Genomic DNA, 12,711 nt, shown 5'->3' with positions numbered 1-12,711 from the left:
CTGGTGATGGGGTCTCTAATGAGTAACATTGTTATGGAGCACCTCTTCTTCAGAGGTCTCTCTCATGTGGTTGTCGTCTTCATGGCTATAACTCATCCTATTTCCTTTTTCAAGGGTGGTGAGAACTTGGATTGTAACTTGACTTTGTTCTTTTTCAACTTGCTATGGAGTGCTATGTAGTAAGAGTTTCATTACCTTTGCTTCTTGCCAAACCTTGGATATTTATAGGTGGGATGAACCGTTGGATGTGGGACATGTGTATACATCTGACGGTATGAGGCGTCCGCTCATAGGCATCAATTAACCGCATCTGTAGAGTGGGCGGGCAGCTTGTTTCTCTTGAGTTGAGTTGACATAAAGTTGATAAGTCATATCACTAGCCTCATGGAGACGTCAAATCAATTTAAATCTTAGGTGGAGAGAGGATCTTGGCACAAATCTCTTTCTAAAATTGGCGGCGGATCTTTTGACAGAGGTCCACTTGGCCTCGGCCTCGAAGGCGAGGAGCTTCGGTCAGTTTAGTAGTTTCGCTTATATCTCGCAGTGTGCTACCAAGTCGTTGACATTGGTGATATCACTTCGAAAACACTTCGGATGGGCGTCTATCAAGTCGGAATGTGTGGTGGTTGACATTCCGAAGCGGTTCAGATAATAGGGGCGTAACACGTCTGTCAAAAACAAAACTTTATACTTTTTAATCACATATTCTTCTAAAAAATTTCTATTCGAAACTCCTTTTTCTACTAAAATGACAGGCTCTGATTTAAAATATTGAAGATTTTTTGCAAGAATAACTGCCCCTACACTATAAATATTTTGATCTTGCAAGAAAAGTACATATAATAATAATAATAATAATAATAATAATAATAATATTTAAAGAAAACAAGCCAAATACAGTCATTGAGGGGATTTACATACCTTTAGGCTTGGATGAAATTTTATTTATCAAAAGTTTAATACATGCATAATATAAGTGATAATGAGATATGAACTTAGATCTTCACTTGATTCCAATACCATGTTATCTTAAAGTCCAAATTGTAAGAGATTAACTACGTATTCAATAATAATAATAATAATAATAATAATAATAATAATATTTAAAGAAAACAAGCCAAATACAGTCATTGAGGGGATTTACATACCTTTAGGCTTGGATGAAATTTTATTTATCAAAAGTTTAATACATGCATAATATAAGTGATAATGAGATATGAACTTAGATCTTCACTTGATTCCAATACCATGTTATCTTAAAGTCCAAATTGTAAGAGATTAACTACGTATTCATTAAATCTTTGTTTCAATAAAATCAAGCGAAAACGATAATAAAAAATAATATAAGATTTAGCCCATGTTTGATTCGAATTAAAATTCGATGAAAATCTCAAATCAAAGTCAACAAATATTCATCAATTTTTATATTAAAAAAACCTATTAAAAATATGGTTTTAACCTACACTAAACAAGAGCTTACTTGATTTGATATTTACATTAAATATTAGTTTAAAAAAAAATACTATCTTTATGTTAATTTAATGAATCGATGAATGGCTACTCAACCCCCCCCCCCCCCCCAATGGCATAAAAGTAATGGAAAAATGATTTGACAACATTCCAATATTAAATTTGACGCAAATTAAAATGTGACAAACCCAAGTAATAAAGACCAGGAGTTGAATTCAAATATACTTAGTTCGAACCTTTAAAATCAGAGTCAAACTCAACATTATAAACACTTCCTAAACACACGCTAGCTAGTTCGGGACGAATAGGTTTTCTCTTTTCAAAACATACAATAATTGTGGTAATAGGTGTTACAACTGAAAGTCCACAAAAGTATTCATATCGATACGCGGCTCAAGTTAGTGACATTTATGTCAATTTGTACTTACTATCTATATCCCATTTGGGCCAGATAGTGTTCTTCCTCTTCTACTCGAACAAAGATGTTGTTGAAAAGACTTCTTAAGAAGCAGGCAAATCGTCCGTTCATGGCGTATACTCTTGTCAAAAAATTTCATGGCGTAGTGTAAAGAGAGACTCTTTTTGTGATAACGAGCAATTTGGATTGCATAATCAATGGTTTTTTTCCTCCATAGAAATCATTCCAAATCTCTCTCAATCTCAACCCTTCTAAAGAGTGGTTTCACTCCAACTCTCAATGACTTCAACGATTTCCTTATCTTCCTCACTCGAAATCAAAGATTTAATGCCATTATTCACTTCTTTTCTCAGCTTACCTTTAATAAAATCAAAGGTGACTCCCAAACCCACACAATCTTCACCAAGGCTTTAATAAAAGAGCACAAATATGAAGCTGCTGCAGATTTCTTGAGAACCCACTTGCGGAAGTCAAAGATTTTTGATAAAGATCGAATCTTTGATTCTATAGTCCAAGGCGTTTGCATATTTAGTAAAGAACCTGAAAAGGGTCTATCTCTATTGACGAAATTTTTGAAAATGGATGGGGGTATTTTTCCTTCTTCTTATACTTTTTGTTCATTAATTTATTCGTTTAGCTCTATAGGGAAATTAGATAGAGTGGTAGAGGTGTTAGAGTTGATGTCTGATGAGAAACTCAATTACCCTTTTAATAATTTTGTTTCTAGTTCCGTGATTTCTGGATTTGTGAGGATTGGGAAGCCTGAACTTGCAGTTGGGTTTTTTGAGAATGCTGTAAAGTCAGGTTCTCTGAAGCCTAATGTTGTTACTTGTACAGCTCTTATGAGTGCTTATTGTAAACTAAGGAGAATTGATGATGTTTTAAATTTAGTTACTTGGATGGAAAATAACGGGTTGGCATTTGATGTTGAATTTTATAGCAATTGGATATACGGGTATTTGAGGGAAGGAATAGTCTGTGAGGCATTTCAAAAATATAGAGAAATGGTAGATAGGAATTTGGAGTTGGATGCTATTGGTTATACTATACTTATAGATGGGTTTGCGAAGGATGGAAACGTGGAAAAGGCTGTTGGATTTTTGTACAAGATGAGGAAGGATGGAGTGGAACCGAATTTAGTTACTTACACTGCGATTATTATGGGATTCTGCAAGAAGGGGAAATTACAGGAGGCATTTGCAATGTTTAGAATGATTGTAGATTTTGGAATTGAGGTTGATGAATTTACTTATGCAATTTTGATAGATGGAGTTTGCAGGAGGGGTGATTTTGAAGGTGTTTTACAGCTGCTCGATGAAATGGTGGAGAAAGGTATAAATCCAAGTGTTATTACATACAATACCGTCATTAACGGATTGTGCAAAGCTGGAAGAATGTCTGAAGCAGATGATTTCTCTAAGGGCATAGTTGGAGATGTCATCACGTACACTACATTGTTACATGGATATGTTGAAGAAAGGAGTGTGTCAGGGATTTTAGAAACAAAGAGGAGACTGGAAATGGCTGATATTCAAATGGATGCAGTCATGTGTAACATACTAATTAAAGCACTAGTTAACGTGGGCTTATTTGAGGATGCTTTTGCTGTTTATAATGCACTACCAAAAATGAACTTGTCTGCAGATTCCGTTACTTATTGTACTCTGATTGAAGGATACTGTAAAGCAGGTAGAATTGATGAGGCTCTTGAAATGTTCAATGATTTCAGGAAATCATCTAATTTTTCAGCTGCTAGTTACTATAGTATTATTTTTGGGCTTTGCAGAAAGGGCATGGCAGATATAGCAATTGACATTTACATGGAATACATTGAGAGAGGTTTACCTCTGAATAAATCAATGTATCAGATGTTGATGAGAGCAACATTTAAAGAAAAAGGTGCGGATGGCCTTTTAAATGTGATTCACGGAATGGAAAATGTTGCAGTTGAAATATTTGATATTATATGTAATGATGCAATTTGTCTTCTATGCAAAAAGGGTTTTCCTGAGGCTGCGTGCAGTGCATTACTGTTGATGAGAAGGAAAGAATCAATGATAACAAGCAAGTGTTACTATTCAATCTTGAGACTTCTTCTTTTTTATGGCAAAAAATCATTGGCTCAGCCTATCTTGACTGACTTTGTTAAAGTTCATGGCATGTCTGATCTTAGAGTGAGCAGGATAATATTATATTACCTGTGTTTCAGTGACGTAAAAAATGCACTTAAATTTCTTGCAAAGACGAAAGAGATGTCATGGTCTATCACTATTCCTTTTGCTGTTCTCGAGACACTTGCAAAAGATGGTAGGGTTTTGGATGCATATGAGCTTCTTGTGGGTGCAGAAAATAATGCCCCTGTTATGAATGTAGTTGACTACTCAGTTATAATTGATGCGCTTTGCAAGGAAGGGCACATAGATAAGGCTTTAGATCTTTGCTCTTTTGCTAAGAATAAAAGGATAGCTCTCAACATCGTCACTTATAATTCAGTCATAAAGGGGTTGTGCCGCCAAGGGTGTCTGGTTGAAGCTTTTAGATTGTTTGATGCATTGGAGAAAATTGATGTGGTTCCTTCTGAAATTACATATGGTACACTGATTGATGCTTTAACGAAAGAAAGAATGATACAGGATGCCAGGATGCTGTTTGAAAAGATGTTCCTCAAGAACCTTAGGCCCAATGCTCATATTTACAATTCGTTAATTAATGGGTATTGCAAGTCAAATCTACTTGAGGAAGCTCTAAAACTTCTCGAGGATTTACGGGTTAGACACCTTAAGCCAGATGGATTCACTGTTGGTGCTCTGATCAATGGTTATTGCCTGAAGAGCGACATGGAAGGAGCTCTAAAATTCTTTCTTGAGTTTAAAAACAAGGGCTTATTACCAGATTTCCTGGGTTTTATGTTTCTGATTCGGGGCCTGTGTGCCAAAGGAAGGATGGAAGAGTCTCGGAGCATTTTAAGGGAGATGCTTCAGGCTGAATCTGTCATTGATCTCCTCAGAAGAGTTGATAGTGAAGTTGAATCAGAGTCGGTAGAAAGAGTTCTCACCTTTCTGTGTGAGCAAGGAAGTATTGTAGAGGCTGTTGCTGTGCTTGATGAAGTTGGATCCATGTTTTTCTCTTCTGGGAGGAGTTCCCGTGCTTGCAATGGATTGAATCCACATGATATGAAATCAAATACTGAATTTGAGCCGTCAATCTGCCATGCAATCAATTTGCATGCTCAGTCATGTGGCATTGAAAACTTAGAAAATATGCCTGAGTTTCATGATGATCTAGAAAGCAAAACATATAATTGGCAAGGATTTGATTCTTATTATGCTCTTGTTTATTCACTGTGTTCTAAAGGGGAGCTCTCGAAGGCAAATAGACTGGCAAAAAAGCTCGTGGATTTCGGGTAGAGGTTTGTAGCAAAATCTCCTAATACTTGCTTTGAGGGCCTAGGGAGATCTCCTTCTCTCTTCATTGCAGGGAAGTAGCCATACACACGCATCTGTAGGTATGTTCATTTTAATATCTAAGTGTTAAAATATTGTATTAAACTATTTTAGGATGTAGTTTGAACATATCGGTATTCAGGTGGTACAGAAATTATAAGAAGTTAGCTTCTTGTCATGGTTATTTCTCTTCCTGACTTGTGGAAGAGACTACGAAAATTAATTTGCATGTAGGAAACTTATAGAATCTAAGTAGCATTGAATAAGGATACAACATGACAAAGCCTCGTGGACACGTCATTTTTTTTTTCATAATGGGATATGATAATTGCGCAGTGCAATTATGAATAATCAAATGATCTAGTATGCATATGGGCGTGTACATATGCATAAGCTTTTTCATCCACATCCTTACAGGTGTATACTTTGTAATGCCCGAATAATTATAAACCCGGAGAGTTACCTAAACCCATTTCTTGACATGAATATTACTAAAGCTATACTAAAATTTTATAATTTGAAACAAACAATCTAATGTGAACAAGGCCTGGTTTATATATTAAAAAATACTTAAAATAATACACTTTTTATGGAAAATCAGCGACCTTACAATGAGTCAAATAAACGTAAGAACATGTTCATGTTTCCAAACTTAAATGCATAATGCATAAAATAAATTGATTTGGTCTCCAAAAGAAAAAAAAATCCCTTTATTTTATAATCTGAGTCAATGCTTGGTTAATCCCAGGCACAGCAACACCACTTATGATCCAACCACTTAGGATCCAACCATAATTTTGCATATCTGATATTAAATTTTCATTATATGATGTTACAGTAAACATGAATACACAAGGAACATTACATTTCAAGATTGATTATAAGCATCAACCCACATATTAATAACTTCAAATCTGAATAATTTCTTTTGAAAAATCATGCTATTTGATTTTGAGCCTAACATGTAGTGCGGGATAAAGTGACTTAAAATATTGTAGTTTTAACTGGTTGATTCTGTCATTCACAAACATAAATCTCAGTGAACAACACTACAGGCCAGGTTAGCGGTTGGCTTTGAGACTTATTGTCAGATGGCTGGTCAAAGAACTGCAGTAGCAATTCGTCGCCTGTAAGAACTTCAGTAGCAATCCCGTCGTCTGTAAAAACTTCTTTCTCCATCTGATAAACATGAATACACAAGGAACATTACATTTCAAGATTGATTATAAGCATCAACCCACATATTAATAACTTCAAATCTGAATAATGTCTTTTGAAAAATCATGCTATTTGATTTTGAGCCTAACATGTAGTGCGGGATAAAGTGACTTAAAATATTGTAGTTTTGACTGGTTGATTCTGTCATTCACAAACATAAATCTCAGTGAACAACACTGCAGGCCAGGTTAGCGGTTGGCTTTGAGACTTATTGTCAGATGGCTGGTCAAAGAACTGCAGTAGCAATCCGTCGCCTGTAAGAACTTCAGTAGCAATCCGTCGTCTGTAAAAACTTCTTTCTCCATCTGACAGATGCAAATATTGATTGTATACGAATCATATGATTTAGGTTGAATTGGTTTTGCACTTGCAACAATAGGACGTATGTGAGAAACTGGCGGATGACCTGATCATGCAATCAGCCTTGTATTTTCTGTTTCTTACATTTGAATGAATATTTAGCTAATCTGACATTTTTCCCCATTTTCCACATGCAGGTTCATCATGCTACGATCATAGCCATATGGTTTGTAGATTCCATCAGAATAAATATGTTTTGAGATTTATAAGGCAATCAATGAAGAAGGTACTCTCCTGAAACTTGCTCTTTATGGACATTGTACAGTGATTGTGGACGTAAAATATGAAAATACATTAATTAGATAATTTTTTGGTAATAGCAGCACTACAAGGACTTGTTTGGTATGTTGGATTGAACAAACTAAACGAGATAAAGGAAAAAAGGTGTACGATAATTTCTGATTTTGTCATGCCCAATCTAATAAACCAAATATGTTTCATAAATATGCGTATGTTACATGTTTTAAGATTTTTATAAATTGATAATTAGTTTTATAATAATAATAATAATAATAATAATAATAATAATAATAATTATTATTATTATTATTATTATTTTTGTCTTAAATGAACATCTGCTAAAAATGTGTAGTTCCCTTGTCATTTGAATCCTCGTAGTAACTAATAAAATTATCGCATTTAGCTTTTGATAGGGTTTTATATAAATCTAAAATCTTTAAAATTTAGGGGTTGGCATTCTAAATCTCAACCCATTAAAGATTTTGACACCATTAAGATGAACGATTTATATAACTTATTGAGAAGACCGAAAGATTAACCACAACTCACTCTTTTCAGATTAATTCTTAGATAAAATTTAGCTAATTCTTCAGATTATTTCTATCTTTTGGATTTAGATATTGGGACCCTTTACTTACATATAGCCATTAAATTCACGGAAAAGATATATTTGTTCCTTGCCTGCCGCCCCCAGCAGAAAAGAAAAGGATTTAACACTTTCAGTTAAACTCGACAGTATTAAAGAAGAAAAAAGAAACAAAATAATCATTTATAGTGTCTAGTACTGCATCCAAATACGTATGTTTCTACAGTTTTGTTCGAAAGGTAACAGAAACAGTAGTATGGTGCATATCTGAAAATGTATCATTTCAAAAGTAAACTACCATTCTTATTCATATTTGAGTTTGTTTTGATTCTTACCCTCATAACTACAGTGACATTAGCTTATTCAGACAAGACTGCGAAGATAATTACGCAACAGACTTGGATTCTTCTTGAATTTTGGGACTTGTTCGAGGGCTTCAACGTACGCGGGTGATAATCTCCCAGTTATTTTGGAGATATGGGCAATTGCACGCAAACGGTCTCTACACCGAAGAATCTTCATCTTTGGTTGAGGCTCTGGCGGCGGATCGAAGATGAGCATTACACAAGATGCGATGAGAGGTCGTGTTGTTTCATCTCGACCAGCAGTTGGGATGGCTGGGGAAGAAGCTGGTGGTATGGCTGGGGAAGAAGCTAGCGGGATGGCTGAGGAAGAAGACAGGAGCATTGCAGCTGTAATGAAAGTGAGAATGTCCATCAATTTTGTTTTCTTGGTGTACGCTGCCTTTCATGGCTCATCTTCTTGCCTTATAAACTTCAGTTTTGCATTAAAATTGCAGTTATGCGTATTTATTGCGACTTAAAAGATGTAACGCCACTCTTTATTAATATTTAATACTATTTAGTTCCATTCAATAATTCTCTGCACCAAACATGCTAGAAATGGAGTCAAATAAAGACTTCCAAAACGTCATAAACATGTAAAACTTTTTTCACAAATACTATAATTCGACTACCAGGAATTCTACTCCAAAGAAGAAGGGAAAAAAAAAAAAAAAAGGAAATTAAAAATTATTTTCGCAATAAAAATGAAAAAGGAAAAAAAAATTGTTTCTGCCAAGTTCTTCAAAGATTTTACCCACCATACAGCGCTGCAGTCAGTCCCCTGTTCCCACCATTTTTTTTATTTTTTATTTTTTTCCCTTCCTTTTGGGGTATAAACTTAAACAGCCACAAAATTGAGGGGGAAATTAGACCCAAAATCATCCTCAACAACACTGGCAGCAAAGTTCTTTATCTTTAGCTCGGCTTGGAGTATACTCCAATGTTCTTCCAATTGCATTAGTACTAAAAGTGAAGTCATATTGGGGAGCACTCAATTCTATATAAAACAATGCTCTTTACAACAGCAGAAGAAGCTCCACGAGAAATGGCGCAACTCTTGAATCGACCAAAGAATCAACACTGAAGCTATAACCCCACTCATATAGAAGTATAGTTGGAGAAAAGGGCCATCAAATTATTAAGAGTTTCAGGCAAGAATTTCCTAGCAAACAAGTAACACGGACGTTGATTTCCATTCCACAAGCAAGGTCTAATCTGAATTTCCTTCTGCAGCACAAAATGAACAAGTTTTAGAATCCCGATACACCATAACTTAAAACGAAGAATAGTTTTTCACCATGGTGAACTAACCCTTTCGTTGCTTGTAACATGCACACTATCTACAATAGACTGCAAAAACAATTGAAGAGAAGTGTTAGATCTGCTTCAGTAGTCAACTCACAAATAAACTACCATTCTGCTCCCTGCAGGTCTACATATTTAGGCCACCAGATCAATATTCACAGGGAGCAATAATTTTTGATGACATAAATAACTATAAGATAATTTGAGATATAAAGTATCATTTAGCTCTCTGCAAGTCTATATATTGTGGCCACAATACCAGATCAAGATTCATTTGAACCAATATTTTCGATGAATTATAGTTGATTATATGATAATTTGAGATGTTATATCTAAAAATATACTGGAACTCTCAGAACAAGGGAAAAAAGTGGAAGCTATAAATTCAAACGATATAAAGTTTGGGAAGAGTGGAGACGCACTGTAATATTTCTCATTAGCTCAAAGGTAACATCCTGTGACCGATATGCTTTTGGGTGCCACTTTCCTTCAGACCAATCAACATGTGTGACGGACCAATTTGCAATTCCAGCCGGATCAAGAATCTGAAATGAGGAAAAGATATTCCCTTTAAATTATCCGAAGTGGGTGGGTATGTCCTAAATTATACAATAAATAATTAGATATAAACAATCCTCACATGGAAAAATGTTGGCAAATAGTGTTCATCAGAATAGCAGTTGCATCCATATTCCATGCCTGGCTGTTTAATCAAAATATACTGATGTCAACAGTGGTTTCAACGAGAATTTCATCTATCAGCCAAATTTCAAAACATAGATTTTTATTCAAAGCCATATACATGTCTACACAAATAAATAAAGATAACCTGAGGCACATAGAAACCTGAGGCACATAGAATCCTCCTAAGGTGGAGTTTTGGTGTTCGACACTCAGTACACTCCATGACAAGCGTCTCATAGGCTACATGGTGTGTCCTATTTTATTATACATTTTTAATTTTTTGAAACACTTACTTGACACTTCTCTAGCACTTGTCTACAATAACACCTAGTGCATCTGATATTTTTTTAATCATTTTAATTTCTGACATGGGAGGGAGATGTCCTAAACAAGTCAAGGATTTGGTAAAATAAATATTGATTCCTCCGGTTCAAAAAATTCCAACCCCACAATTCGAAACCAAAGCCAAAAAGGTTTTAATTCATAAAAATAGAAAATCATAAAAATGTAGCTTTAATATATATATTTACACTAACATTATGTGCACCTTCAATTGAGGAGAGCTGTTCGAAAATTTTAATCAATCTGTCTAGTCCTACATTCAGGAAACTGATATGTTGTCATGTCCATGTCGTATGCCGTTGGTACTTTGAAGTCCAGCTACTTGACATCCGCGGTTGGGCTAAAGCCGACTTGGTCCCATGCATAAACAGGTTTTATCATTATCTACCAAAACTCTATACTTATTTTGTCCCATATTTTTGGCACGTTAAATTAGGTGGAAAAAAATAAAAAATAAAAACAACTATGAAATCAGATTTTTAATAAATTTTTATAAAAGTTGAAAAATTATAAATCTTATGAAATATATAATTAAAATTAATCGTTGACTTTAATTTGGGATTAAAATTATATTCTAATTTATGCCAAACATGGGCTAAAATTGGCATCTGCATGCTACTTAGTCTTTGTTTGTCTATCATTATTTCAAAACTCTTATTTTTTCTTAAACTCCTTTTCAACTACACATTCACACAATAAAATGTTTTGCATATAAATCGAAAATATTTTCCTATTTTTTAATCATACATTATTCAAAAATTCACCATTCCAAATTCATTTTCATTGAATAATGTTAGACAAATAGTGGGCTTAAAATCACTGAGATAATTCTTTTACTAATTAGTCTATCCTTTAGGCTATTTATGAATAATCAAATGATCTAGAATGCGTATGGGCGTGTACATATGCATAAACTTTTTCATCCACATCCTTACAGGTGTATATTTTGTAATGCCCGAATAATTATAAACCCGGAGAGTTACCTAAAGCCATTTCTTGACATGAATATTACTGAAGCTATAGTAAAATTTTATAATTTGAAACAAACAATCTAATGTGAACAAGGCCTGGTTTATATATTAAAAAATACTTAAAATAATAAACTTTTTTATGGAAAATCAGCGACCTTACAATGAGTCAAGTAAACGTAAGAACATGTTCATGTTTCCAAACTTAAATGCATAAAATAAATTGATTTGGTCTCCAAAAAAAAAAAAAATCCCTTTATTTTATAATCTGAGTCAATGCTTGGTTAATCCCAGGCACAGCAACACCACTTATGATCCAACCACTTAGGATCCAACCATAATTTTGCATATCTGATATTAAATTTTCATTATATGATGTTACAGTAAACATGAATACACAAGGAACATTACATTTCAAGATTGATTATAAGCATCAACCCACATATTAATAACTTCAAATCTGAATAATTTCTTTTGAAAAATCATGCTATTTGATTTTGAGCCTAACATGTAGTGCGGGATAAAGTGACTTAAAATATTATAGTTTTGACTGGTTGATTCTGTCATTCACAAACATAAATCTCAGTGAACAACACTACAGGCCAGGTTAGCGGTTGGCTTTGAGACTTATTGTCAGATGGCTGGTCAAAGAACTGCAGTAGCAATCCGTCGCCTGTAAGAACTTCAGTAGCAATCCGTCGTCTGTAAAAACTTCTTTCTCCATCTGACAGATGCAAATATTGATTGTATACGAATCATATGATTTAGGTTGAATTGGTTTTGCACTTGCAACAATAGGACGTATGTGAGAAACTGGCGGATGACCTGATCATGCAATCAGCCTTGTATTTTCTGTTTCTTACATTTGAATGAATATTTAGCTAATCTGACATTTTTCCCCATTTTCCACATGCAGGTTCATCATGCTACGATCATAGCCATATGGTTTGTAGATTCCATCAGAATAAATATGTTTTGAGATTTATAAGGCAATCAATGAAGAAGGTACTCTCCTGAAACTTGCTCTTTATGGACATTGTACAGTGATTGTGGACGTAAAATATGAAAATACATTAATTAGATAATTTTTTGGTAATAGCAGCACTACAAGGACTTGTTTGGTATGTTGGATTGAACAAACTAAACGGGATAAAGGAAAAAAGGTGTACGATAATTTCTGATTTTGTCATGCCCAATCTAATATACCAAATATGTTTCATAAATATGCGTATGTTACATGTTTTAAGATTTTTATAAATTGATAATTAGTTTTATTTTAATAATAATAATAATAATAATAATAATAATAATTATTATTATTATTATTATTATT

General features: G+C 34.2%; 2 protein-coding genes across 12 annotated transcripts in view; one reads left to right on the top strand and one right to left on the bottom strand.

The window, feature by feature from the left end:
* The first annotated feature begins 1,943 nt into the window (after window positions 1–1,943).
* The window catches only part of LOC111378252 (pentatricopeptide repeat-containing protein At5g57250, mitochondrial), a 12,048-nt gene continuing 1,280 nt past the window's right edge, over window positions 1,944–12,711 (top strand). The window contains exons 1-3 of one of the 11 annotated variants that reach the window (XM_023001428.1): window positions 1,944–5,393; window positions 11,980–12,053; window positions 12,295–12,383. In XM_023001428.1, the coding sequence (XP_022857196.1) occupies window positions 2,086–5,295 (3,210 nt within the window). In that variant the 5' untranslated portion in view covers window positions 1,944–2,085 and the 3' untranslated portion in view covers window positions 5,296–5,393; window positions 11,980–12,053; window positions 12,295–12,383. The other 10 variants (XM_023001427.1, XM_023001426.1, XM_023001429.1 and 7 more) reach the window with 10 other exon arrangements.
* LOC111378255 lies at window positions 8,875–10,328 on the bottom strand. The gene is made up of 4 exons (XM_023001436.1): window positions 10,025–10,328; window positions 9,807–9,929; window positions 9,391–9,429; window positions 8,875–9,306 (listed from the first exon to the last, which is right to left on the bottom strand). Exons 1-4 carry the CDS (start codon window positions 10,079–10,081, stop codon window positions 9,178–9,180), a joined length of 348 nt encoding a protein of 115 aa, XP_022857204.1. The 5' UTR covers window positions 10,082–10,328; the 3' UTR covers window positions 8,875–9,177.

The sequence above is a fragment of the Olea europaea genome, unplaced genomic scaffold (assembly GCF_002742605.1).
Source record: "Olea europaea var. sylvestris unplaced genomic scaffold, O_europaea_v1 scaffold1797, whole genome shotgun sequence".
NCBI lineage: Eukaryota > Viridiplantae > Streptophyta > Magnoliopsida > Lamiales > Oleaceae > Olea > Olea europaea.
The sequence above is the reverse complement of the archived record's forward strand: the minus strand, read 5'-3'. Positions and strand labels throughout refer to the sequence as shown.

Bases quoted from the DNA above. Each gene is read 5' to 3' on its own strand.
- LOC111378255 (XM_023001436.1), bottom strand. From the start codon at position 10,081: ATGGAATATGGATGCAACTGCTATTCTGATGAACACTATTTGCCAACA. The intron at 9,430-9,806 runs GTGCGTCTCCAC...TTGTTTTTGCAG, and splicing joins AGCTAATGAGAAATATTACA to TCTATTGTAGATAGTGTGCA. The intron at 9,307-9,390 runs GTTAGTTCACCA...TTTGTGCTGCAG, and splicing joins ATGTTACAAGCAACGAAAGG to AAGGAAATTCAGATTAGACC.